Below are 24,756 nucleotides of genomic sequence, written 5' to 3'. Positions count from 1 at the left end.
CCAATTTCTGCAGCAAGAGGGGCCATATTGGCAACCAGCACTTGGGAATTGACACTCACACTGCATCCCGCCAGGCACCCGGTGGGATTTGGCCCGAGATTTCCACGGCAACGTGAAAAGGCCAAATGCTCCATTGCTGGGGGGGGGGGGGGGGGGGGCAGCTCCGAGTGCTTGGCCCTGAGCCAGCAGGAGCAGGCCCTGGCTGACTAGAGCCCTGGGAGCTGCTGGCCTGAGCCATGGGCACAGGGACTTCTTGTGGGGTCCATGCTCTTGCCCCTCCAGGAGAGGCCCAGGCCAGACAATCCTTGCACCCAGGCTGGGTCACCAGAGGTGGCGGTGGGGGGAAGTGGGGAGACAGAGGGCAGAACCTGGCTCCCCTGAGGTGCAGCAGCTGCAGCTGGGCCCTCCTGATGCTCGTTTATTGCATGGTCAGGCAATGGGTTGGATGAACCACACCCCAGCGGGAAGCTGCAGGGGAGAGGTGGTGATACCATGGCCACCCCCTGCCGAGGCTGCACTCTGTGACCGTCCCAGGTTGGGGCGTCGGGTACAGCCCCCCGAATCCAGTACAGGCACAGCTATAAATAAGCAGCTTTAATCGTCTGTACAAAACTCTCCAACTATGAAAATGACCTTTAAAAAGGAAACGCAGGCAAAGGTGCCAGGGCAGGGCGGGGGGCAACGTTGTGAGCCCTGGGACATGGCCCCCCACAGGCTCCGGGCAGGCACCGCTGCCAGGGCCACCCCCCACCCCAGCCCTGCCCTCTTCTCTTTCCCTGCAGCCCCCGCAGTTGACGCCCAGCACCAGCACTGTGCACGACCGGGGCAGGCACTGCCAGCTGCTGCTGGAGGGGGCCAGAGGCCTTCCCCCGGGGACCTCTAGGGCGGGCGGTGGGGGAGAGGCAGGGGCAGCAGCGGCGAGGGAGAAGGGCTGGAGAAATGGACCAATGATGCAATACTGAGAAGGTGCCACTAGAGGACCCCAGTGCCCAGCATTGCAGGGAGACCGGGGGCAGGGCAGGGGGCAGGGTGGGGGGCCGTGCTGGAGAGTGAGGCAGGAGATCCGCTGGGACTCCAGGCCCTAGCACAGGGGAGGGGCTGGAGGCTCTTTGGGCCCAGCCCATGGCACCCACGGCCTGTCAAACCGTACCAACGGAGCACCCGCCCCTCCCTCCTGCCAAGACAGCATCTCTGCTCCCAGGCAGCCCCTCGTCCACAGTGTCACCCCTTGGCAGCCAGCACCGCCCTGAGGTAGGGAAGTGTATTACACCTGTGGGGAAACTGAGGCACGTGTGGGTGATTTGCCCAGGGTCAGAGAAGAGAGTCAGGAATAGAACCCAGGAGTCCTGGCTCCCAGCCCCTCCCAGCAGTAATGACTAACACTCCTGCCAATTAAGCAGAGACACATTGCCCACGACACAGCACAGCAGCCCTGATGGAGCAGCTCAAGCTGGGCCAGGTATTACTGGATCAGTCCCATCGGAGCAGTGGCCTTCCCATCCCCACTGTCCACGGCTCTCTGGCCACAGCGCTATCCGGTGGTGACCGTGGTGCCGCTGCCCAGTTTGATGATCATCTGCTGGCAGTCATGGAGTGTCCGTTTGTCGCCAAGCTTCTCCAGGGTGCGGGCGGCCTCGGCCAGCATGCCCACACGCTGGCCTGGCGCAGAGAGGAAGCTGGGCGGGAGGTAGCAGCAAGCCAGCAGCAGGGCCTCAGCGTGCTCCCGTGGGGTGGGGTGGCTCTCCGGCTCGCCGGCTGCAAGAGCAAACAGAGGGCCCAGCTGGTTCAGTGCTGGCCGCCAGCATGGACAGAGGGGCCCAAGAGGAGGGACAGGGCCGTGCAGGGGAAGGCCCAGTCCACGATCACGCGCCCGTTGCAGAGGGGGACGTGCAAAGACGGACGGGGGGATTGGTCCTGCCCCTCGCCCCCGGGGTCCCAGCACCTGTTCGAGCGTGAGCCCTGCCAGCCACACACTGGGGAACCTTGCTGATCCCTACACCCTGGACTGGCCTGGGGCTGGCCCCCCGCAGCCCTGCACAAAGTAGGCTGAATTGGGTCCATCTGCTGCCACTGGGGCACGCAGCCCTCAGCCCAGCCCGCCAGTCCCACCCATGCCCTAACCTGGTGGGACTTCTCCATGTCATGAGCTGCTGGGTCTCAACCCCTCTCATAAGGGGCGGCCATACAGCCCCCCGGCTGGCACCGCTTGGCAGTCCCAGGGCAGACAGGGCCATGGAGGCTGCATCCTCCTCCTAGCCCCAGGGCAGGGCTGGGCACATGCCCTGGTCCCTGCTAGCCCAGCAGAGCCCCCCAGATTGGGGGGCAGAAGGCAATCTGGGCACCCTTCCCCCTGCTGCCTCCAGACCACCTGGGCCACAGGCTCCCCCTTCACCTTCTTTGCTGCTCTGAGCCCCTCTCCTGCGCAGGCTGCGGTCCAGCAGCTGGTGGGTCCTGGTGGGGCTGGCTCTGGCCATCAGCCTGGCAGTGGCTTCATGCAGGAACACCTGGGGAGCAGCCCACATAGACAGTCAGCCTCTGGACAGCCCTGCGCCCGCCCAGCCCCCAGGGAGAGTCTGCACCCCAGGACTTTGACCCCATCCCCATGCTCTGGCACAATGCCAGCCACGGGACCTCAGATCACGGTGGGAAGCATGTGCTCAGCAGAGTGGGGAAGCAGACCCCCCCCCCCCCCGCAAGCCCCTCACCCCAGGGCTCACCCGGCGCATGGCTGGCCGGAAGGCCTGGGCCAGGCGCCGCAGGCTACTCAGATCCTGCTGGAAGCCCCGCAGCTCGAGGGCCGAGGCCTGGTAGACACAGCTCAGGTGCTGGCTCACATTCATCTGCTGCTGCCACACGTTGGTGCGGGTCACCAGGAGCAGATCGCACAGGAGGAGCTGAACTGCCTGGGGGGAGAGAGAGGCGCCAGTGAGGGGGAGGGACAGACTGTGTGGGACACAGATGCCACCCAGGGCTGCACCCACAGAGACACTACCGGGAGCAGGCGTGGCCCAGGGAGATTGGGCCTGACCCTCCCCCACCCTCCCACCATGGTGCCATGGAGCAGGTTGGCCCATCTGGGTCCCACCTTTACAAATTCCTTGGTGGCTACGGTGATGCCCCGTTGAGAGGCCATGGCTGGTGCGAGGGAATTACAGTTTGGGGGTGTCTCCCTGGGGTCTGCCAGGGCCGGTGCTTGGTGCTGGACAGCAGCCCTCTCCAGTGCCCAGCAGGGGCACCGCTGCCCTGGCCCCTTGCTGCTGGCTGGTGCTCGGTGCTGGAAGAAGCCCCATCTGGGCTGCACTGCAGGGGCATTGCACACCTATTCTCACACATGCAATGCAACTACAATGCACCACAGCTGCGGCCACTGCGCTGCGCCCCTCTGGATGGTCCCTTCCTGCAGAGGTGTGTGTCCGGTGTGCCGGGCCCCAGGGACGTCTGGATGCATGACCTGAGGGAGCCAGATGGCTCCGCTGCATACGGCACCTGCTTCCTGGAGCGCTGTGTGCTTCGCCCCAGAGGTGGCTGTCTTTTAGTGGATGCAGTGCATGTTAGGGGAGAGTCCGGTTACACGGCTGAGAACAGTCCGTGGTCACACCCACCCCCCTACCGAGGCCACAGGGAACAGGCCAGGGACTCACCTTGTCAAGGGTGCCAGTGGCGGGCGAGCTGAGACCCAGGCTGTCCCGCAGGTAGCCGCTGGCTTTCTCGCACTGGCCCAGGCTGGCCTGGCTGCTGTCCTGCTTCCCCAGCAGGGCCCGCACGGCCTTAAAGGAGTGCAGCGCAGCCCTGGGCAGGGTCTTCCTACATGAGCGGAGAGGGAAACGGTCATCATGGTACCCCCAGCTGGGGTCTCCCACCACTGAGGGGTGGGGCAGGGATAACCGACCCCTGTTCAATGCTGCCCCGTCTCTTGGCCTCACCCCCAAAGCTGGCTCCCTGAGATGCAATGGGCACCCCCTTTTGGAGATCATGTGACTGCCCAGCTGATCACATGACACTGTCACCCCCCCAACCCCGAGATCCCTGGCCCATTTCCCTTGCAGAGCTCAGCGCTGTGCCAAGGGGGTGCCGTTCCCATCCCAGCGATGCACCCCCTCACCCCTGCAGACACTCACTCTGACACCTGCAGGGCCCTCGGCATGGTCTCCACCAGTGGGTACAGCCGTTCGGCCGCCTCATCGTCCCCCTGCAGCCAGTGAATCGCCACAGCGACGATGGACGCCCACCACTTGGCAACGGGGTCACTGCCTGTGAGCGGGGTACACAGGACCGATGGCATCAGCCAGCCTATCACGGCGAGGAACAGACACTCGCCTGCCCTGGCCGACCCCCACCCCCCCACCCCCAGATGCCCCCCACCCCAATCCCATACCCACTTGCCCCACCTTGGATCTCCAGCCAGTACCTTTCACAGCCCCCCTAGGTCACTACGCCCACCTTGGCCTGGACACCCCGGGTGCCGCGTGCTCCTGGAAGTTGCCCATGCAGAGCCCCAACTGCAGCTATAGCCCTTCCTCTCAGCGGCAGGCCCCAGGCCACGTGCCAGGCTCCGGGCCCCTCTCCCCTGCCCCCATCCGCACCGGTCAGCGATGGCCTCACCTGTGCTGGCTGCCATGCCGGAGCTGATGGAGAGGGTGCAGCTGGGGGTGCCGGCGGTGTCCGAGCAGCCGTTCAGCAGCTGCAAGTACTCCAGGGCATCGGAGAACTCCCTGGGGCCGAGGGGAAGAGGAGCAGTTAGGGACGGCTGCCAGGAGAGCGAACCATCCTGGGTCCCAGCCCCCACCCCAGAAATTTGAGGTGCTGCGGGGCGCAGCTGGGCCTTGGGTGATGAGGGCTGGCAGCAGGGACGAGGTGCTCAGGGCCCTGCTGGGGGCGCAATGCCATTGGCGGGAGGGACCACCAGGCATGACCCTCAGGTGGGTGCTTGGGCCACATCCCTGCAGGACGGGGACTGAGTGGTCGCTGGCAGGGTGCTGCAGGCTGGGAGGAAGCCAGGAGCTGGCAGGCTGGGTGCATCCCTGCTCTGGGCCCCACGGCTGGTACTTACCTTTCTCTGTGGGCCGCTGGCGGGTTGGGGTCCGGCATGGCTACACAGCACAGGGCCTTCTCCAGCAGGTGCTCACGGAACAGCTGGGTCACCTGAGCCAGGGGGTCCACTGGGCCCCATGGGAAGCGCCAAGAGAGGCCTGTTAGTTGGGTTGGGGGGAGGATGAGCGTCCTGGCTAGGGGGAGGAGCCAGCTGAGGGGCCCTGTGTCCACCATGGGCACTGGAGCCCAAACGCTGGGTCTCCAGACCCCAGAGCCCTTGCCAGGCACAGAGCTGCACAGGGGTCCAGGCACCACGGTGTTAATAAAGGCCAGGGGCAGGCTGGAGCCTGGCAGGGCGCCCAGCAACCCTGATGCCAAGGGCAGGGCAGGCAAGGGCCCACTTTAGGTCAACTGACGGAGACCCACTTTTCCTGGAGACAGAGGCCACAGCGTCTATGCCTCAGGGGCGAAGGGCGTCGGCAGAGCCGCAGGTGAACCCCGGGTGCAGCTGTGGGTCGGGATTGGGGGCATCGGCAGAGCTGAGTATGGGGAATGCGGGCACAGTCCTCGTCTGGTGCCACGCAGAGACGGAGCTGGGCAGTGAGACGTGGGGAGACAGGTACCTAGGTTGCTGGTGGAGCTGTAGATACTGTCCCTCGGGGTGCCCTTCAGAGACCAGTCTCCATCGACGAAGAAGCGATGGCCCACAGGGTGGCACAGCCACTGCATGGCCGGGGGCACGGTGCCGCTGTGCGACAGGGACACCTGCCGGGCGCTGCACAGGAAGGGGCGCTGCGAGGGCAGAGACACGGCTCAGCCCCTCTGGGAGAGATGGGGCCGAGCCCAGGCTGCATGGCCCCAGGGGCAGCCAGGCAGGATGGTGCTGTCTGGGCAGAGTGCCATGGCCAGAGCTGGCAGCCAGCTCTAGGGGTGGGTCTGAGGCAGCAGGAAGGTTGGGAGGGGCGATACCAAGCTGCATGGGCCCAGTGCGGCTACCAGGCTGGATAGGTTCCTGGCAGGTGGTGCTGGGGTGCCAGGCTAGATGGGCCCCAGGCAGCCCCAAGCAGTAGGAGGGTTTCTGACTGCGGGGAATGCTTCCTGTAGCGTCCCCTCTAGAAGGAGCCCAGCGGGTGGGTCTGGGCTGGTGTTCGCAATCTGGGAGGGCGGGGCATGGAGGAGCCCCGCCTCCCCTGAGCCAAGCCCCACCCCCGAGCCATCCTTACCGCCAGGAAGTGGACACGCCGGTGAAGGCTGGTCTTCACGCGAAGCGCGGCGGCCACATAGATCTCGGCCAGCGTCGCCACGGAGACGGTGTTGCTGGCGCACTCAGCCAGGTTGACGGCGCTCAGCGCCATGTTGATGCCGGAGAGATGGCCCCCGACGTGCTTCCCTGCGGGCGAGGGGATGTGGGACATCAGCCTGGCACTGGGGGGCTCACACCGGGCTCAGGTCACCCGCAGAGCGAGCGGGAGGAAGGGGGGTAGCAGCTGGAGAGCTCGTGCCACTCCCCCGTGCACGGCACGGGCTGGAATAGCGGGGGGTGGGGCGGGGAGCTGCGGGGCGGGGCTGAGGGGCACAGGCACAGCTGAGTGAAAGGCTGGCACAGCACCTGCTCAGGGATGGGGCAACCACATATTCAACCCAAATCCCCCCTCCAGCCGCCAAGGGGGACCGGATCCCTCTGGCCCAACCCCCAGTAATCACAGCCCCCTCAAGGCCCGCAGGTGCCCCCTACCTGTCATGTGCAGCTGATGCAACTTGTGGTAGACCAGGGCGGCATCGCGGGCGCTCTTGCGCACGTCAGCCTTCAGCTCGCTGTCCCGCCGGAAGCCGCCCGCCCGCCCGGCCAGCCAGCGCCCCACCCAGAGACGCTGCAGCAGGTGGCGGATGAGGTTCCACATGAGGCTGCAGGCCAGGTCGAAGTTGGAGGTGGGGAGCGGGCGGCCCAGGGCCTTCAGGCCCGTCCACAGGTGCTGGGAGGCCTGAGCAAAGTCCCCCTGGCAACACGGAAAGGATGCAGGGTGTTAACGCACGGCCTGCGGGGTGGGGAATCCCCCTCCTGAATATCAGGCCTCTGGCAGGGCAGGGCTTTTCCTGGGAAGTTGGGAGCAGGGCATGGCAAGGGAGCAGGGCCAGGGAAGGGCTGTGCCAGGTGGACAGGGAGGGGCAGAGCTTTGCCTTGCGGCAATTGAGGGTAGGGCCTTGCCAGGTGGGCAGGGTGGGGCTTTTCCTGGCAGGAATTGGGGGCGGGGCTGGGCCAGGTGGGCAGGGTGGGGTGGGGCTTTTCCTGGCAGGAATTGGGGGCGGGGCTGGGCCAGGTGGGCAGGGAGGGGTGGGGCTTTTCCTGGCAGGAATTGGGGGCGGGGCTGGGCCAGGTGGGCAGGGAGGGGCGGGGCTTTTCCTGGCAGGAATTGGGGGCGGGGCTGGGCCAGGTGGGCAGGGTGGGGTGGGGCTTTGTCTGGCAGGAATTGGGGGTGGGGCTGGGCCAGGGGGCAGGGAGAGGCGGGGCTTTGGCTGTTAGGAGCTGCTGATCGCCTAGTGAGTAGGAAGGAGAAATCAAACCAGGGCCAACCTGGGGTGGATGCATAAGGCTCCGGGCTGGGTCCTGCCCTGAGGCAATGGGAGCCCGGAGCCCCCTTCCCAGGGCGCAGCCAGCCAGTGCTGCTCCTTACCCGGGCCAGGTCCAGGTCTGCCTGCTTGCGGTGCCTCCAGAAGAGGATGGACGACTCCGAGTGGGGGCGGGTGACAGGCTCACCGTAGATGAAGAGCCGGACGAAGGCTCCCAGCACGACCAGCACGTTGAGCAGCCAGAAGATCAGGGTGGGCCAGCCTGAGGCCTCGTCTGGGCACAGGGCGCAGAGAGAGCCGGCGGGGACGGTGTTAGCAACACGTCACAGCTAGCTCTGGCCCCACCAATGGACCGGAGTGTCCCCCACGCTACGGGCCGCATCACTCAGCAGGGAGTGTCACAGCCCATTGGGCCCCACCCCACACACAGGGCCCCCCGCCAGCACTGGCTGCTCCTCCCAGTGCCCTGGACACGTGACTGCACTCAGGCCCCTCTACCCTCTGGGTAGGCCCCAATTGCCCCAGCCACCCGGCCCCCTGCTCCCCTCCAGCCTGGCCCCGATGGCCCCAGCCACCCAGCCCCCTGCTCCCCTCTAGCCTGGCCCCAATCGCCCCAGCCACCTGCTACCCTCCGGCCTGGTCCCAATCGCCCCAGCCACCCAGCCCCCTGCTCCCCTCTGGCCTGGCCCCAATGGCCCCAGACACCCAGCCCCCTGCTCCCCTCTGGCCTGGCCCCAATGGCCCCAGACACCCAGCCCCCTGCTCCCCTCCGGCCTGGCCCTGATGGCCCCAGCCACCTGGCCTGGGGGTTCTGGCCCTGATTGCCACTCTCTAGCACTAAATCCCCTGGCCAAGCGCCTGGCCGCTTGCTGCTCCCAGCACTTACCTATGGAATCCGGCTTGCCCATTATGGTCCTGCCAGGGCCTGGGAAGGCCCCGCTCTCTGGGGCGCCCTCGGGGCTGGTGCCCCGCAGCAGGGAGGCCAGGGGGTTGAAGGAGAGGCAGAGGAAGACGAAGGCGCAGAGAGCCATGCGCGAGCGATCCAGCATCCCCAGGCTGCCGGTGGACAGCTGCTGCTCCTCCTTCCCCTGAAAGCCCAAGCACAGAGGTGGGCGTGAGTCCTTGCTACAGGTGGTGGGTCTGCTCCGGTGACACCCACGGAGCGCATCAGGGCGTGAAGGTGAAAGGCACCCAGCTATGCCTAAAAGGTTGGGAGCCAGGCTGCGCTGCACAGATCTGTCACCTCCTCACCCAGGGCAAGCCAAGCTGGGCCTGCCCCAAACGCCCTGGCATCCGACAGGAGCCTCCACGTCTGCCGGCTGGGTAATGGACCAGGCCAAAGGACTGTCTGCAAGCAGCCTGGCTAGGGCTCGCCCCTGGGTCAGGTGTTTGACCCCACTGTCCCTAGCTCCGCATGGGCACCCGCCAGCCCCTGGCTCCAGGCGGGGGTCCCGCCAGAGCCGCCTCCTGCCCAGCCCAGCGCCCCCCGCCACGGGACCTTGGTCTCCTCGAACAGCGGGCTGTCGGGCTCTGAGTCGCTGCTGCTCCCACTGCTCAGCGAGAGGGGGCTGCTGTGGGAGGGGGAGCCCACATCTGAGGGCGGGGGCGTCAGCATGTCCATCATCTCTGGCTTGATCTCCTCCATGGGCACGTCCGGCTTCCCGCGGCACGTGGACACCAGGTCCTTCAGGGACTCTGAAAGCAGAGGGGCCATGAGGACAAGCTGCCGCTTACAGCTCCCCACAAGCGGCTGACCCAGCCCTGTGGCTTTGGAGATCTTGTGCCACTCTCCAATGGGCTTGGGCTCCTGGGGCATTCATCACCCCAGGCTGGGCAGTTCCCCACAGCATCCTCCCCGACCACTGCCCCTCTGCCTGGCCTGTCCCACAGCACCCCTCCACTGCCCCTCTCCCCTACAGTGCCACCATACCTCATCTCCCCGCTGCCAGCCCTCACGCAGTCCCCCCGCCCAGCGGCCTCCCCCGTGACACTTCACACCTGCTACTGCAGTCCTGGGCCTCTGCTGGGGCTAGGCTCAGACCCACCAAACTCGCTTCACTTGTGGCATAACCTGGGTTCAACTCCCAAGTCCCTCAACTCCCAAACCCTCCTCCCGGCCCTCCAGCTGGGAGAGCCACCCCGCACTCACTGTTCTTCTGGGCGGCCATCCTGAGGGCCACGTTCTCCTGCTTCAGCTTCTGGTTGCTCTGCCGCAGGAAGCGGATGTAGTCGATCGCCTTCCTCAGAATGGCCGACTTGTTCATCTGCCCGAGAGAGGGACACGGCCGCTCAGGTACAGCTTCCCCCCACCGCCGGACGCAGCCAACCCCGGGGAGAAGGTCTAGAGTGGCCCCTGGCAATGCTGCCCTCCCCCCGCCCCCGTGCCGACTGCTGTCAGGTGCTGTCCCTGCAGAAGAACTCAACCCACCGGCCATGCCTGGGTCATGGTAGCACCAGGGGACATGGCCACCAGACCCAGGCAGTGCAGGGACAGGCAGGAGTCCCTTCAGCCCCTGCCCCACCGTACCCCCAGCCCGCTCTGCTGATGCCCCTCACTCCCGGCCTGCAGCACCTCCTAGAACCCAGCAGCTGGAAGGAGCGGGGAACCAGAGCGCTTCTGTCTTGGGACAGACACCCCCTGCCGCCACAGGCCCCACCGCTGCCCAGGTACCTTGGCCTCCGAGCCCACCACCAGGTCCTTGAGCTCCATGATCCTGTCGTTGATGGAGGAGCGGTAGCGCTTCTCGATGGCATTGTGTGCGGTGCGCTTCTCGCCTTTGTTCTGCACAAAGGCTGGCTTCCCGCTGGCCACCAGCCGGTTAATGGGCAGCTTATCAGCATCCACCATCAGTGGCACCGTGGCTAGGATGGTGCCTCCGCTCACCAGGGTCTGCGAGAGAGCAGGGCGTTGGGACCGGCCAGAGAAAGGAGTATGCCCACCCTGCCAGGGTGGGGGGAGGAAAGAGCCCCTCCGCCTACCCCAGGCAGCTCCCCCCACAGCTCTGCCAGGACGCCTGGCTCCTGACCCACAGCAGCCCCCTGCCCTGCTGTTCCAGCCCTGGGCTCCACTGCACCCCACCCCCACCAGCTCTGCTGCTTCCCCCAATCCAACCCGCAGCCCCTGCCAATCCAGCACTGCCCCCCTGCTCTGCTGCTGCCCCCAATCCTAACCCGCAGCCCCCTCCTGACATTCCCACCCATGAACCACTCTGGGGCTGACATTTGATCGCGTCCAGCTCCATTTTAGTTTTGAGATGTGGAGCTTGCTGAGACCCACCGAGCTCGTCCCCTTTGGGCTGGGACCTGAGCTTTGCTTTTGCGATTGGCCGATGCCTTGACCCCCGTCCCAGATATTATCTATGGCTTTAACTGGCCGAGCCCCTACTGGTCTCCAGGGAAGGTTCCACATTTAGCGGGGGTCTGCAGATGGCGGGGTGGGGGATGTGCCATGAGCCATGCCAGCGGCTCTGTCTTGGAGGGGCTGGCAGTCCCAGGCCCTGGCTGCGCACCAAGGGAGGACATAGAGGAAGGGTCCAGGAGTCAGGAGCCCTGGGTCTGTTCCCAGCTCCCCGCTGACTGGCTCTCACCCCAGGCCTGAGGCCAAGCAGCAGATCCAGCTTGGAGACTTGGGTTTGTGGGGGAGACTCACACACAGGGACCCCTGAGGGTTTCACTTACCGGGACCTGCAGCGGGGCAGACTGGACGGCCGCCGTGGTGGCCAGCGAAGTGTGGCTGGAGGTCTTTGCCCCAGAGACGTCCGTCTTCACAGCTGTCAGGAACAGGGACTCAGCCTTGAAGAAGTGGGGCTGCAGCAGGACCTGTAGGGTGGGTAGAGGGTTAGTGCTGCAGCCCCACATCCCCAGTTCGGGGAGCAGGAGTGCCTGGATCTCCTGCTGCCTGTCCACGCTCCTGGCCCCAGCTTACCGGGACTTGCTGGATCTGGGAGGAGACAGCTTGGGAGGTGCCGGGGGTGGCCGCGGCCAGCAGCTGCTGGGGCGAGATGTTCTGGACGTGAGCCTGAAGGGTGACGGGCTGCATCTGCGGAGAGGAGTGAGGGAGTCTGGCCGGGGACTGGGGAGCCCCTCCAGGCTGCACTGCTGAGAGCAGAAAGGAGAGCGAGTTAGACGCAGCGTGGAGCTTGCTCCCCACACTCCAGGGGCCCAGCCTGCCCACGATCCTGCATCAGCCAGGCAGACCAAGGGCCCAGCTCCTCTGCTTTCCTCACTCAGGATGCTCCAGAGAACGTTAATCACCCATCACGCCCCACACTCTGCCAGGGGTCCAGCCAGAGCTGATCACACCCTTGAAAACAGCCCTCGCTTCCCACCTATTTTGCCCTTTCCCCATTGAGCAGACCCCCCCACAGGGATATCCCCCTCAGGGCCCCATTACTGGTGCTCAGCTTGCACTCTGCATGCTGGCTCCCCTGGCAGTAGCAGAGGTGACAATATTATAGGTCCTATATAAACACTGGCTCCCACGTCTTTTTTTCAAAACAAAAACGAAAAATTTGGTTTATAAATTCATGTTTTTAAAGACCCAAAAGGACATTCCCACCCAGGGTAGAAAAAAATTGAGGCCAAAAGATTAGGTCTAAATTACTTGACAGCGGCCCTTTAAATTAACCCCTTACAGCATTAGCTATGGGCCTGTGTGGGGGACAGCGCAGCATCTACAGGAGCTGATTCCACTCCAGTGCTGCCCCCTAGACTACAGCCTTTTCAGGGCCAGTTCGGGGTCCCACTGGAGACAGGGGGGAGCTCAGTGGGACCCAGCCCCACCTCAAGGGGCCCTCCCCCCATCCTGAGCCTCACCAGTGAAGCCGTGCTGATTCTGGTATCCCAGCAAGGGCTGTGCAGTGAACTGGCCTTGGGAAGCCGGGACGAAGCTCTGGGCTGTCATCACCCCCTGCTGCGGCTGGGGCGGAGGCTGGGGCTGGCTGGCAGACAGCGCCATGGGCTCCTCCTTGATGTCCGACGCCGGTGAAGGAGCCACCGTCAGGCCTGGCCCGGCCCTCAGCTGGGGCTGCGGTGAGATGCTCTGCAGTGGCGGGGGCACCTGGTACATGCTCATGGGAGCGGAGGGGAGCGCCTGGCTGGGCCCCAGGTAGCTGTCGAGAGAGCCGGCTGTGGACGGCAGCCCCACAGGCGTGCTGGCCTCTGGCATCGGGGCGGCAGGTGCGTCGAATGAAGAGTCAAACAGGCCCGGGAACTCATTGTCCTGGGTGTTGATCAGCTGGAGCATGTCTGGAAAACACCCCAAGCCGGCCCAGCAGTGAGAGGGATCCCACGTACCACAGAGATCTACGTCCCCCTGACTACAGGGCTTGCTGGCAGGGATGGGGATCCACACACCCTGCGGGGTGAGGGCTGCCCACATTGCAACCAGACCCAGCTCGGTTATTAGACTGCCAGCAGGGTAGACGCTGGTGCTGGATTAAATGGCCTTGGGAACCTGGCGTCCTTGTATCCCCAGCCAGGCCAGCTCCCCCATGCTGCCCCAGCAGCTGAGCCTCAGGGCTGGCACAGATGACCTAACTCCAAGACCTGCTGGACCCTGGCCTCGCCGCTGAACCTGGTGTTTGTGCCAGCCATGGGTTTTGTCATTTAGGAACTGGGCTGAACCTCTGCAAACTCATCTCAGCGGTGGGGAGGGGCACCACCACCCAAGGACCCAGTCACTGCCTGCTGGGCTGGACCGAACCAGCAACCGGGGCCAAAGGCTGTGTCTTACAGTGCGTGCTCAGCGTTCCCATTCGCACCCTCCGCTGGCTACTGAATGTGACAGCAGGGGCATGCCCACCCTCCCGCCCAGGGGTTGCCCGCACTCATGCCCAGGGGTTGCCCGCACTCACGCCCAGCAGGGCAAGCAGGCTGCTCTGGGATGGGCAGAGCAGGGCGTGTTGAGACACACAGCCCCAGTTCAGTCATCCCTCTGTATTCAACGGCTTCAGGCTGCCTTTGGCCTCCGGCATCTTTGCTTTAAAGCTCCCTCCGTCCCGGCCTGCCCATCGGGGTCCCAGCCGCCAGCGCTCAGTGACGGCGTGTGGGGGTGAAGGCCGGGCTCCTCAAGGGGCTCCTCATGGGTGGCTGCAGGGCCGGGCTGCCAAAGTCCCCATCATCAACTGCCCCCAGCTGCAGCATCAGTGCCACACACAGGACTCTGTGTGTGTGTGTGTGTGTGTGGAATTCGAGGGGGTAAAATGACAGCCCAGCATGGCAGGCTGGACCGAAAGCCTTCAGCCCTGCTGGGCCCAGCCCAGCCCGCCTGAGCCCTGTACACACCACCCACGCACAGCGCTCCAGCCCAGGGGAGCCAGGTACCGTCCTTGGCATCTCAGCTGTGGGTGTGACAACGGCATCTGCCAGTAGGGGGAGCCTGAAGACCAGCCGCCACGGGGAGACCCTTCGGGATACAGCCAAGAAGTGGGAGACACAGGGAGCTGCAATGGGGAGGATCTAAAATCTCACCCCTCCTCTTACGGCTGCTCCATGACCAGCCGGACCCCAGAGGGCCCGATCCTGCAGCCCTTCCTCATGTGGGCTGCTGCCCTGGCTTCACAGGGGGCTACGCAAGCGAGCAAGGGAGCTGGGCCTGGCTTCTACCCCATCGCAACCTGCAGGGGAACTAACGGGACCCTCAGGCTGAATGGCAAGAAAACAATGAACAGGAGTGAGACGACCTGGGCTGTTGACAAGCCCCCAAGGGAGGGGCAGCCCCCCTGCGTGGGCTGGAGCAGGGGCTGCAGGCCCAGTCCTGCGCGGGCTGCAGATGGGGCAGGGTTATTATTGTTTTCCGTATTACAGTAGCACATACAGTCAATACAGCCCATTGGCTGAGGGGCTCTACGTACACACGATGAGAGACAGAGCTCTGCTCTCCAGCCCCACGGAGCTTACAAACCAACAACGGGAAGGGGAAAAGCAAGATTATCGTCCTGGTCCCGGTGTACAGAGGGGAAACCAAGGCACGGAGCAATTCAGTGACTCACCCAAGGAGTCTACAGCAAAGCAGGGAATTGAACCCAGGTCGCGCGTGTCCCAGCCCAGCAGCCATCACCCCCCCTCTCCTGTAGATATGGAAGGCTGAGTCAATGCTTCCTGCTACTTACAGCCCCTTCTGGGCTTTGCTTCAGGTTTCCAGAGGCTTTTTTGACCAACTAAAAAAACCCAACCCCCGCCCCTCTCCTTTCCCCAGCCCCACAATTGGCTGCTCAGTGCCCCTGTCGCAGATTTCTCTGGTGTAAATTCAGCTGTGACCCCATGTCCTGATGACACCGACACTGGAGCAAAGCACCTGGGGGCCAGGCCCACTCTGCAGACAGCGCTGGGGAGCTGCAGGCGGTTAGGAGGTGGCGGGGAGAATCCGGGTCTGAGCCATGTCAATCCTGTACCTCCAGAAAGGAAACTCACAGCCCAGGCACGGAGCAGAGGAGATGTCTCCAGTCAGCTGGGCCCATCCCATTATGTATTGCTGTCTCCTGCAGGCTGCCCTAGTTCTCCCTGATCCATGGAGCCTGGCGTCCTGGTTTCTGCAGAGGGAGTGTGGGGCAGGGACCAGGATTGGTGCCCACAGCATGAGCTCATGACCTGCAGTGTGAGAGGGCCGGCAACCCTCCTGTCTAGACCGCCCTGAGGCTGCTCCAACTAAGCAGGGGACAGGGCTCCCCATCAGGTAAACGCAGCCCTCGGTGCTCACATTCATTTGCCATGGCAGAGTTTCCGGGCCAACATTTTGGGAGGGCGGGGGGGCTACTCCATCACGACACCCAGCCATCAGGTGGGAAAGGGGCAGAATCCACGACGACGCTATTCTAGCCTCTGGCAGGTGTGCGAGAAACGCACACTCTGGACGTCCAGAGCAAACCTGAGTTCGAGAGCTACGTTCTTCCCCCAGACCCTGGGAGCCGCCCCTCCCTCCCAACCTAGACAAGGCTGCCACAGGGGCCGGGGGCTGGAACCTGCTCTGCTGGCTGCAGGAGGCAGAGTCTAAGCCAGGGGTGGCCAACCTGGGGCTCCGGAGCCGCATGCGGCTCTTCAGACGTTACTATGCGGCTCCTTGTATTGGCACCGACTCCGGGGCCGGAGCGACAGGCGCCAACTTCCCAGCGTGCCAGGGGGTGCTCGCTGCTCAACCCCTGGCTCTGCCACAGGCCCTGCCCCCACTCCACCCCTTCCCGCCCCCTCCCCTGAGCCTGCACTGCCCTCACTCTCCACCCCGAGCCTCCTGCACCCCAGGAAACAGCTGATCGGGAGGTGTGGGGAGGGAGTGGGAGGTGCTGATTGGGTGGGGCTGCCGGTGGGCAGGAGGCGCCGGGAGCGGGGCAGGGGGAGCTGATGGGGGGCGGCTGACATATTACAGTGGCTCTTTGGCAATGTCCATTGGTAAATTCTGGCTCCTTCTCACGCTCAGGTTGGCCACCCCTGGTCTAAGCTGTTCCTTGAAACCAGATGGGCAGGCATCAGCAGGGAAAGGAGAAAGCTGCAGCCAGCAAGGCCACGTGCGCTCTCTCGTGGCATCTGTTCACCTTGGACGACTCCACTCCCGCGCAGCAGTAGCTGCTGGTTTGTTTCACCACATTTTACGAGTGCGGCACGGGGAGATGGTCCCCGGTCACACGCTGAGCCAGTGGCCTATCTCCATCGGAACCCAGCTTTCCGACACCTAAGGCTTTGCTCCAATTAGCTCCAGCCATTAATAACATTGTGCACTGCCCTGGTGCCTTCTCTGCTGGCTTTTACCCAACTGATACTTCCAGCTCAGCCACCAGATAGGTCGCTATCGCTGTCCTCACCATGTGCATGGGGAAACTGAGGCACGGAGTGGTTGTCGTCTGAGGCTCCCAAAATTGGAGACACCCAGAACCAGGCTGGAAATGTTGGCTGAGGTGACTTGCTTCAGTTTATGAACCATGTCAGCAAAAGCCAGATGTCCTGGGTCCCAGGCCCCTGCTCCGACCTCTACGTTAGCTCCCCCCCGCCGCATGAGATCGCTGCTCACATCTCCCTGCTACACAAAAAGGCCACAGCTGCAATCAGGCCAGATTTGTAACGCTATGCCAGAGCTTAGCACTGCTTGGGTAACTTCTGTCCCTGCTGTGATCATACCTGTATAGTGCTGGGCAGAACCTCAGTGCAGGTAGTAAACAGCTGCACTCTGAGTCTGTATATCTGCACAGAGCAGCATTATACAATTATAACACAATACACAGCATGCATGGCTAGGAAGCACACAGTAGGGGTTATGGTCTATTTGAGATCACATAGTGTGATTAGATACTTATAATGCAATCTCTCTCTCTCTCACACACACACAGACACACACTATGGAGCATGCAGTCTGTCTGTTTCCAATGTGGCCTTCACCAGGGTTTTGTGGCATAATTCAGAGGTCTTGCACGGAGCATTTCCAGGTGGTCACTGAAGAATTGCCGGGTAACGGCCCCCCACTCCACCCTTCTACAAACACGTTTATTCCGCTTTATAGGGACGCTGTAAATGTCTTTTTCCAAACAGAGCGAGAGAGGAGAGCTCAGGAAGCAGGTGTGAGGGCAGAGGGGACATGGATTGGGGGCTGCTGGAAGGAAAGTGACAGACTCAGGCAAAATACAACAGCCTGCAGCCCAGTAAAGTCCCTGAGTGAGTGGATGCTGCAGGAGACAGGCTGTCACTCATTACAGGTGAGTAGTTCCCCACCTCTCCTACCATTCGCTCACCCCACACTCCCCAGACTCAGCCGCCTGTAGAATTGCGCGATCCTCCCTCCCCCTCCTCAATGCAACTTCCAAAAGGACAGGGCCAGGCGCTGCTGTGACTCCACGCCAGCGGCTCTGGAGTTCTGCCGGGATGGCTGGGCTCAGCAAGCACTGCAGACCAACAATGGGCTGCACCCCACAGAAGGGGGTCCCCAGCTCTCCGGTCGGCCCAGGCTCCTGTCCTGACAGGGCAGCATTCAAGGGAACCAAGCAGGAGAGATTTCAGCCTCCGCCCCAAACAGACCCTCGCCCGCTGCGGGGGTGGGAGGGGGACACTTGCCCACATGCCCTGCCTCAGTCTCCCCACAAGGCGGGTGCACATCTGGTGGGAGGGGTGGGGGGGGGAAGCAGACTGCACATCTGGAAATCCATATGCACCGAATAAGCAGTGTGTGCGCGTGGGGGGGGGAGATACCTTCGAAAGTGCACTCCATCCCAGCCGCGGCCCAGGGACAGGCCAGGCGCCCGCGGGGCCCACGAGCCCAGATCAGCCCAGCCGGCTGGAGGGAGAAGGGTGGCAGAGTCTGGGCAGCGGGGCGGTGTGTGGTTATTTCAAACCCGTGAGCCTCCCGCCCGCTCTGTCCCGCCTCCCCAGCCGTCGGGGAAGGAGTGCGGGTGGAATTGTGAATCACGGCCCTTGCATGAGGTGATCCCTCTCCGCCAATCGGCGCCTGCCTGCCTGGCCTCGCTATCCGGCCCTGCCAACCGCCCCCAGACAGCCTGGGCCTCCCCGCGCAGCCTCCAAGGTGAATGGCGCTGGGTTACTCCAGGCCGTTTGCCTTAACCCCGGCGCTGCCAGCCGGGGTTACTCTCGGTCATTCACAGTTAACCCCTTGGGAGCCAGGCGCTTTTGAAGGATGCTGCCTTGCAGTGCCTTGTTTCTCTCCTTCCATCTGACACAGCTGCACCCCCCACCCCCTTAGCGAGGGCGGATCCCAGGATCTTGCCTCCGGTCTCACGGCTCGGGGATCAGACAGTGGGTAGAGCGGAGGGCAGACCCTGCCCGCTCGGGGCAAAGGCATTTGGCCCCGTGTCTTTCAAGCCAACGCCAATCATCAGGGCTAGAAGCTGGGTGCCCCATCTCCGTGCGGGGCAAGGGGACATAGCCTGCGCGCGTGGCCACATCCGTTTCCCAAACGGGTCCTTCCCCCAATGCCACACTGGCTAAGCAGGGAGGTTTGTGGAGTGTCCCTTTTTCCCTTTGGGAAAATATGGTCACCCTAAGCTTTCCGTGCGGTCGGCGGGCATTCCACATCCAGCGAGGGCACTGCGTGGCACGTCTGACTGGGCAGGAGAGCCTAGGTCACCCCAGCTGGGGGGGGGGGGGAAGCAGGTGGGGGGAATGGCTGACTCCACAACAGAGAAATTCTTTATTGTTGCATCAGAGCAAGGAAAACACAATCCAGAGGGTGCCGATACCGACTGCGTGGAACCAAAGGCCATAGGGAATGACACTGGACCAAAGGGGCAAGTCCTCGCGCCATTCGAGGGTCAGATAAAACCTGTTGGTTCCCTCGTACTCAGGTAGCTCTGACCCTTCTCTGCTCAGCTCCCTGGCCTGAGCCACCCATCTCGACCGCCTGTGTGCTCATGCCCCACTCCTCTCTCAACAGGTGACCAGGACCCAGGAGAAATGCAGCCGGACTCCTCCGAAGATACCCACAATGCCTCATTTCTGCCCACCAAACACCACACTGCTCTGTCCAGGATCCCAGGTGGAGCCCCAGCCCCCACATTGCTGTGCTGTGAGGATTAGGGGTAAAGGGCATGGATGGCAAAATAGCCTAGTTCAGACACTTTAGCTCTTCCCCACCCTTTTATCCTCATTCCCCCTTGTCTTTCGTCCCCCCTTGGGAACGTGTGTCATCCCAGCCAGCCATGGAGTGGGAGCACGTGAAATGGGATAGTCTTACACTGCCAAAGCACCTTGCATCCAACAAGCTATTTATAACCAGGAATGGCATTCTCCCTAGCATCACCAAAATGCAGCCACCTCTGGAGCAAAACATGGCAGCTACTAACCGCGCACAGCAACAGTTTAGAACAGGGAGTAAAGGACACTGCAGCGCACTAAAAACAGAAGAGGGGAGGAATTTAACAGACAGAATGCAACTGACCTAATGGGGATCTGGCCCATGGCATGGGACTAAAAGCACACCGCTGACATCTGCATCAAAACTGAAGCCCTGCCAGGAATTTAGTCACACTTTGCTCCTGGAGATAACAGCACCAGCTGTGCAGCATTTCTGAAACAGGGCAAGCCCTTTGCCCTGGGACAAAGTCCACGGTTGAATTGCAGTTGATCGGAAGTTACCTTCTGACTTCACCGGGCAGCAGGAGGGCACGTTTTCTTTTCAGAGATTGTTGTCAATCTCTCATCTAAAACAGATCTGGGCATCGTACCCACGTTGGTGAATGCCGGGATGTCAGCTTGACATGAGGGGAGAGTGAGTTCTGCTCCACCAATCACCCCCGCCAGGGAAAAGAGCAAATGCAGCCCCCTGCAAGGCCCACGGGTGCCAGGCTGGGGTTCACTGTCTCTGGGCCAGCTCCCAATTCTTCACGGCGTCGGAAGAGGCTGCTGATGCACCCATCCTTCCCCTGAGAGTGAGGTAACCACCTGGCACTCAGTGATTTCCACAGATGCTGAGTGTCCAGGTCTCCTACGGCCATCAAGCGGAGCACTGGGGGCTCAGCACCTTTGAAAATCAGGCCCTAAGTGCTTTTCCCTGTGCAGCTCTCAAGGAGATTTGCAAAGGTGAGTGGGAGTGACTAGCCCACGGTCACACAGCAAGGCAGTGGCAGTCAACCCGGGCTCCTGACTCCACAATGCAATGCTGCCCAAGTCCTTGCAAAGGTCAGCCCGCTCCTCTACCGTTCTGTCCCCAAGTCCTGCCGTTGCGTTGATGGCAAGAGCCCTTGCCTGCTCCAGCTTCACATCAAGGGCTCTCCACACCCTCAGCAGGGCTCCCCCTAATTCCAGGGGGGCCTACCCAGCCCACAGCCACAGCAGCCAACCCTTCGGGATTACTCATTGCTTGGAGGAACCACGCCAGGCTACCTCAGAGCAAGCCAAGCTTGCAGGTGAGCACAGCTCCTATCGGCACTGGCAGAAACAACCTGTCCCCATCTCTGAGCAGCTCTGCTGGAGCTTGGGGAGAACCCCCAAGACAGGCTGGCTAGTGAGGAGATGCACGGAGGTGACTGGCACAGCAGCGCACAACTCTGCAGGATGGTTGCGTCAGATGTCCTGCCAGCAGCTTCCATGGGGCAGGGAGGGGCCGAAAGAAACGACAGTCTTAAGGGGCTGAGGCAGGGGGTGTGCACAGCAAGGGGCTCTCCTAAGGAAGATGCCGGAGCGGATCATGGGGAGAAGAGATCCTCATGGGAGCTGCCCAGGCAGGACGGGTGGCCTCTCGGCAGGGTTCATTGTATTTATGAATGCCACCCAAGCGACATGGCTCGGCCCTAGTCAGCCTGCTAGCTCCGTGGGCGGGGGCTGCCTTTCACTGCAGTGCCCAGAACAACAGGGCCCCTTGAATGCACTCAATCAATGGGGTGAGGCTGGTGCTGGGCATACATGACTCACATATGAGCGAATACAAAAGTGCCCGTTTCATACGTGACAAAGCGTGCACAGGGCCGGGGGGCGGGAAGGAACCCACTGAACAGCCCCTGCCTTTCCCCAGCTCTCACACTGATTGGAGGAGGTGGGAGGGGGGGGAAATCTTCTGATGTTTGGAATGCTGGAGGTCACCTGCCTGAGCCTACGCCACGGAGCGGGAGCTTTGCCGTAGGAGCAGGGCCCCAGGGGTGACCTATTCACAGTGCTCAGGGAACCCACGCAAGCACCCCTTTCAAAAAAGGTCAGCGCAGTACACCCTCAGCCAGAGCCCCCATTGACTCAGCAAGCGGGTCAGGGTCTGCCCAGGTGCAGCAGCTTGCAGGATCAGGGCCATAGTGAGCGTACACCTGCTCCAGCTTTTGCAAAAGGGCACATGCCCCAAACCTCTGACTATACGGCAGGGAATGGGGGGGCAGGAGGTCCTTTGCGTAGTTAATGAAGGCAGGTTTTACTGTCTAATAGAATGCAATGAACTGGAGGTGGGTCTGGACCACAAATGCCAGATCCAAAGCTCCCTCTCCTCTGGCTCTCCGCTCCACAGCTTGGACCCCATGGATGTGCAGTACATAGACCATATAACATAACTGCCTTTTACTAATCTTCTTCTCAAGGATAGTCAATGTAAAAAGCCAGCATGATTGCATCATTAAGCTGTGAAATTAACCCCCCAGAAGGCTGATGATGGTAGGAGTTAATATTGCCAGAGCAACCTTAAAACTTTGCCACATTAGCCACACACTCACCACGTTCTTTCCAACGTTAAATGTAACCCTTAATGTATTGCTCTTTGTTATTCGTTCAGAGAATATAAACTACCAGCCAGGCAACACGGCAGAAGGTTTAGCTCTGAGCAATCCTCCACTTGAGTGACAGACCGCACAGACTTCAGATTGCATTTAACTGTCACTTTTCCACCAATTTTAAAGCCCAGAGGGATCGCAGTGATCATCTAACCTGACCTCTGGCAGAACGCAGGGCGGACAATTCCACGCAGAGATTCCTGCATCAAACCCGTTAAACTTGTGGTTGAATTAGAGTGAGTCTTCTGGAAAGACATCCACCCTGGAGTTAAAAGGTGAAGCCCCAGGCCCCATTGAAATCGATGGCAAAACTCCAACAGAGGCAGAATTTCACCCACAGAAGCCAAGTGACAGAGAGGCAACCACTTCCCTTGGCCAGCTGTTTACCCTCACTGTTAAAAAGGTGCCCCTTATCTGCACTTTGGATTAGTCCAGTGTCTTCCAGCCATTGATCTCCTCCTGCCTTTGACTGCTTGATTAAAGCGCCCTCTTCGCAGGTTATCTTCCAGTTTGTTTGCTTTTAATTTGGGGAGGCAGAAAAAGAAATTGCCTTCCACCACTGACAAACTCAGCTGACAAGTCCAACACCCGCATGCATGCCTTTCTCCACAGCTAGCTGCCCTAAGCACCTCACAAGCTCCAGCAGCTTGCCACAGGTGCCCCTCTGAGCCACAAAATGCACCTTCTGACTAGCTAGACATGCAGCGCCTGCTGGAAGTGAACCAGGTGCTTCAGATCACTCACAAAACCAGAATGCGACGACACTCCTGGACTGACGAATGTCGGAAAGGATGGGTTGAGCGTGCAGAAGCACACGAATGTCATCTCTGTTAAACCAAGCTCACTTAGGGCCTGATCCAAAGTCACCGGAACGCCTCCCATTGCCCAGACTGGGCTTTGGATCCGGCCCTTCCACCCACCCATGATTACTTTGGGGGTTCTCCCTGCCCAAATGGGCCCCCTCATCCCCACTGTCCCTGAACACAAAAAATGGCATGACATCAAATCTAATCCAGACACAGTCCAGGCCTGGAGAGCCGCAGCTCCCGAGGCGAACGCTCCCGAGAGTGCCTAGCACGATGAGACCCGTTCTTGGGCTCTCCCGAAATAAACAAGACCCATACGAACCGCAGGCTCTGACGGAGACCCTTGGGCAGCCCGAACCACAGCAGAGCCTCCTGAGGTGTCACGACGGCCGGGGAGGCTGCAAGCTGCCTTTCGCGGGACCCACCTGGGCTCGCAAAGGAGCAGGGTGCGGGGCGAACCGGTGATGCTGCATTTCGAACCCGCCGCGCTGAGCTCTGCCAAGCGCCTTTAGGCTGCCCAAAGCATCCCGGGCACAGGGGCCAGTGACCGAACGTCCCGCTCGAGGTCCCCACCACCCACCAGGGTTCCCCACGGCCCTGCTGGGGGGCTGCCCATTGCACTGTGCCCCCGGTCTCCAGCGGGGGGGGGGGCTCTCTGGGAAGCCAGTGGGCACTGCGCAGAGCGGGCAGAGAGAGGGGCTCAGGGGCAGGGCTGCTCCCTGGAGGGAGGCAGCGATGGATGCCCGACCTGGGGGCACGGGCCACGCCCCCCAGCCATCGGGCCACGCCCCCCCAGCCCTCGGGCCACGCCCCCGCCGCCGCCTGCAGGCCGGCCGCGCGCTCGCGCCTGAACTCTCCTCGGCAAGAGGGAAATGACCGAGAGTAACCCTCCCGCTGACGTCAGCGCCCCCGGGGAGCAAAGGGGGCGGGGCTTGGGGAGCAACCACTCCGCACAGCGGCGGGCGCGGAGCCGGAGCCCGGAGCCACCCGAGGAGCGTCCCCGCCCCTGGGGACCGGGCTGGGTTTATTATTAGCGGGCCTGGCTTCCGAGCCGGGCCCAGCACGGCCGGCTGCAGCCCCCCCTCCCCCGAGCGTGCACCCCAATTGCAGCCGGCTAGAGCCCCCCGAGCGTGCACCCCAATTGCAGCCGGCTGCACCCCTCCCCGAGCGTGCACCCCAATTGCAGCCGGCTGCACCCCTCCCCGAGCGTGCACCCCAATTGCAGCCGGGGACAGCAGCAGGCTCCTAAAATCAAAATCTATCAGGGAGTAATTACATGGGGAGCCCCCAGCGTGATCGGAAATCACAGAAACTCCCCGCCCCCACCCATGCACCCAGCCCCCCACCCAAGCGAGGGAGAAGAGAACCCCCGAAATGCGGTGCCCGCCTGCGGATCGCTGCCCCTCTCGCATACACACACGTGTGCGACGTGAGCGGCTTCATCCCGGAGCTTAGAAACGCAGAGCCACGGGGCTAGAAGGGGCCAAGATGCAGGACTGGGGGGAGGGGACCAAAGAAACCCTCCCACCCCCACCACGCCGAAGTGTAAAAAGCACTGAAATGAAACCCAGCCCCCCTGCCTAAGCCAGGCGCCCGGGGTTCACAGGAGCCTTCAGCCCCCATACACCCCCTCCCGGCTCCTCCCTGCCCCCAGGCCTGGGCTGAGCCGCCATTCAGCAGGGACTTGGGTCAGGACCCAGCTGTCCATTGCCCCAGGCGCTGCCCCCCCCCCCCCCAGCCATGCCCACTCCTGGGCCCCAGCTCTGCCTGGCCGCTACCCACCGTCGATGTCGCTCAGCAGGGCGGTGGCGATCTCGCTGGATTCCTGGAGAGTCAAGGAGGGGTCCAGGCTGTCCAGAGAAGTGTCATCAAAGCCGAGGCTGGTCATTGTCGGCTCTGCAGGGCAGTGTCCCCCCCTGGCTGGGGGGGTCACTTTGGCGGGTGCTGCTGGGCTCTGGGGGCTTCCCCCCCTTTCCTTTCCTGCTAACAAATCCTTCCCCCGGAGAAGCCCATGGAAACAAGCCACTCAGCAGCAAACACGAGCAGCCCAACTTATGGGCAGCGTCCGCAGCCTGCCCGCGGCCCCCACCTCCATGGCTGGGGCTGGGGACGGGCGGGGGGGGGAAAAAAAGTTGCTCAATTGAACTGTGCTCAAACCTGCTACTGGGGAG

General features: G+C 62.5%; 1 protein-coding gene across 3 annotated transcripts; it reads right to left on the bottom strand.

The window, feature by feature from the left end:
- Window positions 1-581: 581 nt before the first annotated feature.
- Window positions 582-24,756, bottom strand: SREBF1 (sterol regulatory element binding transcription factor 1). Of its 3 annotated transcripts, none has more exons than XM_073361834.1 (19): window positions 24,368-24,756; window positions 12,415-12,846; window positions 11,525-11,697; window positions 11,278-11,418; window positions 10,271-10,489; window positions 9,749-9,863; window positions 9,098-9,294; window positions 8,486-8,687; window positions 7,704-7,873; window positions 6,767-7,028; window positions 6,255-6,421; window positions 5,655-5,823; window positions 5,051-5,159; window positions 4,603-4,712; window positions 4,119-4,251; window positions 3,642-3,804; window positions 2,718-2,903; window positions 2,393-2,504; window positions 582-1,755 (listed from the first exon to the last, which is right to left on the bottom strand). In XM_073361834.1, exons 1-19 carry the CDS (start codon window positions 24,471-24,473, stop codon window positions 1,532-1,534), a joined length of 3,390 nt encoding a protein of 1,129 aa, XP_073217935.1. In that variant the 5' UTR covers window positions 24,474-24,756; the 3' UTR covers window positions 582-1,531. The 3 variants fall into 3 exon arrangements, with proteins under 3 accessions (XP_073217935.1, XP_073217936.1, XP_073217937.1); XM_073361835.1 differs by having other exon boundaries at window positions 11,525-11,694; XM_073361836.1 differs by lacking the exon at window positions 24,368-24,756 and adding an exon at window positions 17,770-19,974.

Source organism: Lepidochelys kempii, chromosome 10 (assembly GCF_965140265.1).
Source record: "Lepidochelys kempii isolate rLepKem1 chromosome 10, rLepKem1.hap2, whole genome shotgun sequence".
In the NCBI taxonomy this organism is placed as follows: Eukaryota; Metazoa; Chordata; order Testudines; family Cheloniidae; genus Lepidochelys; species Lepidochelys kempii.
The sequence above is the reverse complement of the archived record's forward strand: the minus strand, read 5'-3'. Positions and strand labels throughout refer to the sequence as shown.

What these genes read in the sequence shown, in the direction of transcription:
- SREBF1 (XM_073361834.1), bottom strand. Translation starts at nt 24,473, where the DNA reads ATGACCAGCCTCGGCTTTGATGACACTTCTCTGGACAGCCTGGACCCC. An exon ending in CTGCCCCGCTGCAGGTCCCG is followed by an intron (nt 10,490 to 11,277) that starts GTAAGTGAAACC and finishes GCTCTCTCGCAG; the next exon opens with ACCCTGGTGAGCGGAGGCAC. An exon ending in GGCGTGTCCACTTCCTGGCG is followed by an intron (nt 5,824 to 6,254) that starts GTAAGGATGGCT and finishes CTGCCCTCGCAG; the next exon opens with CGCCCCTTCCTGTGCAGCGC.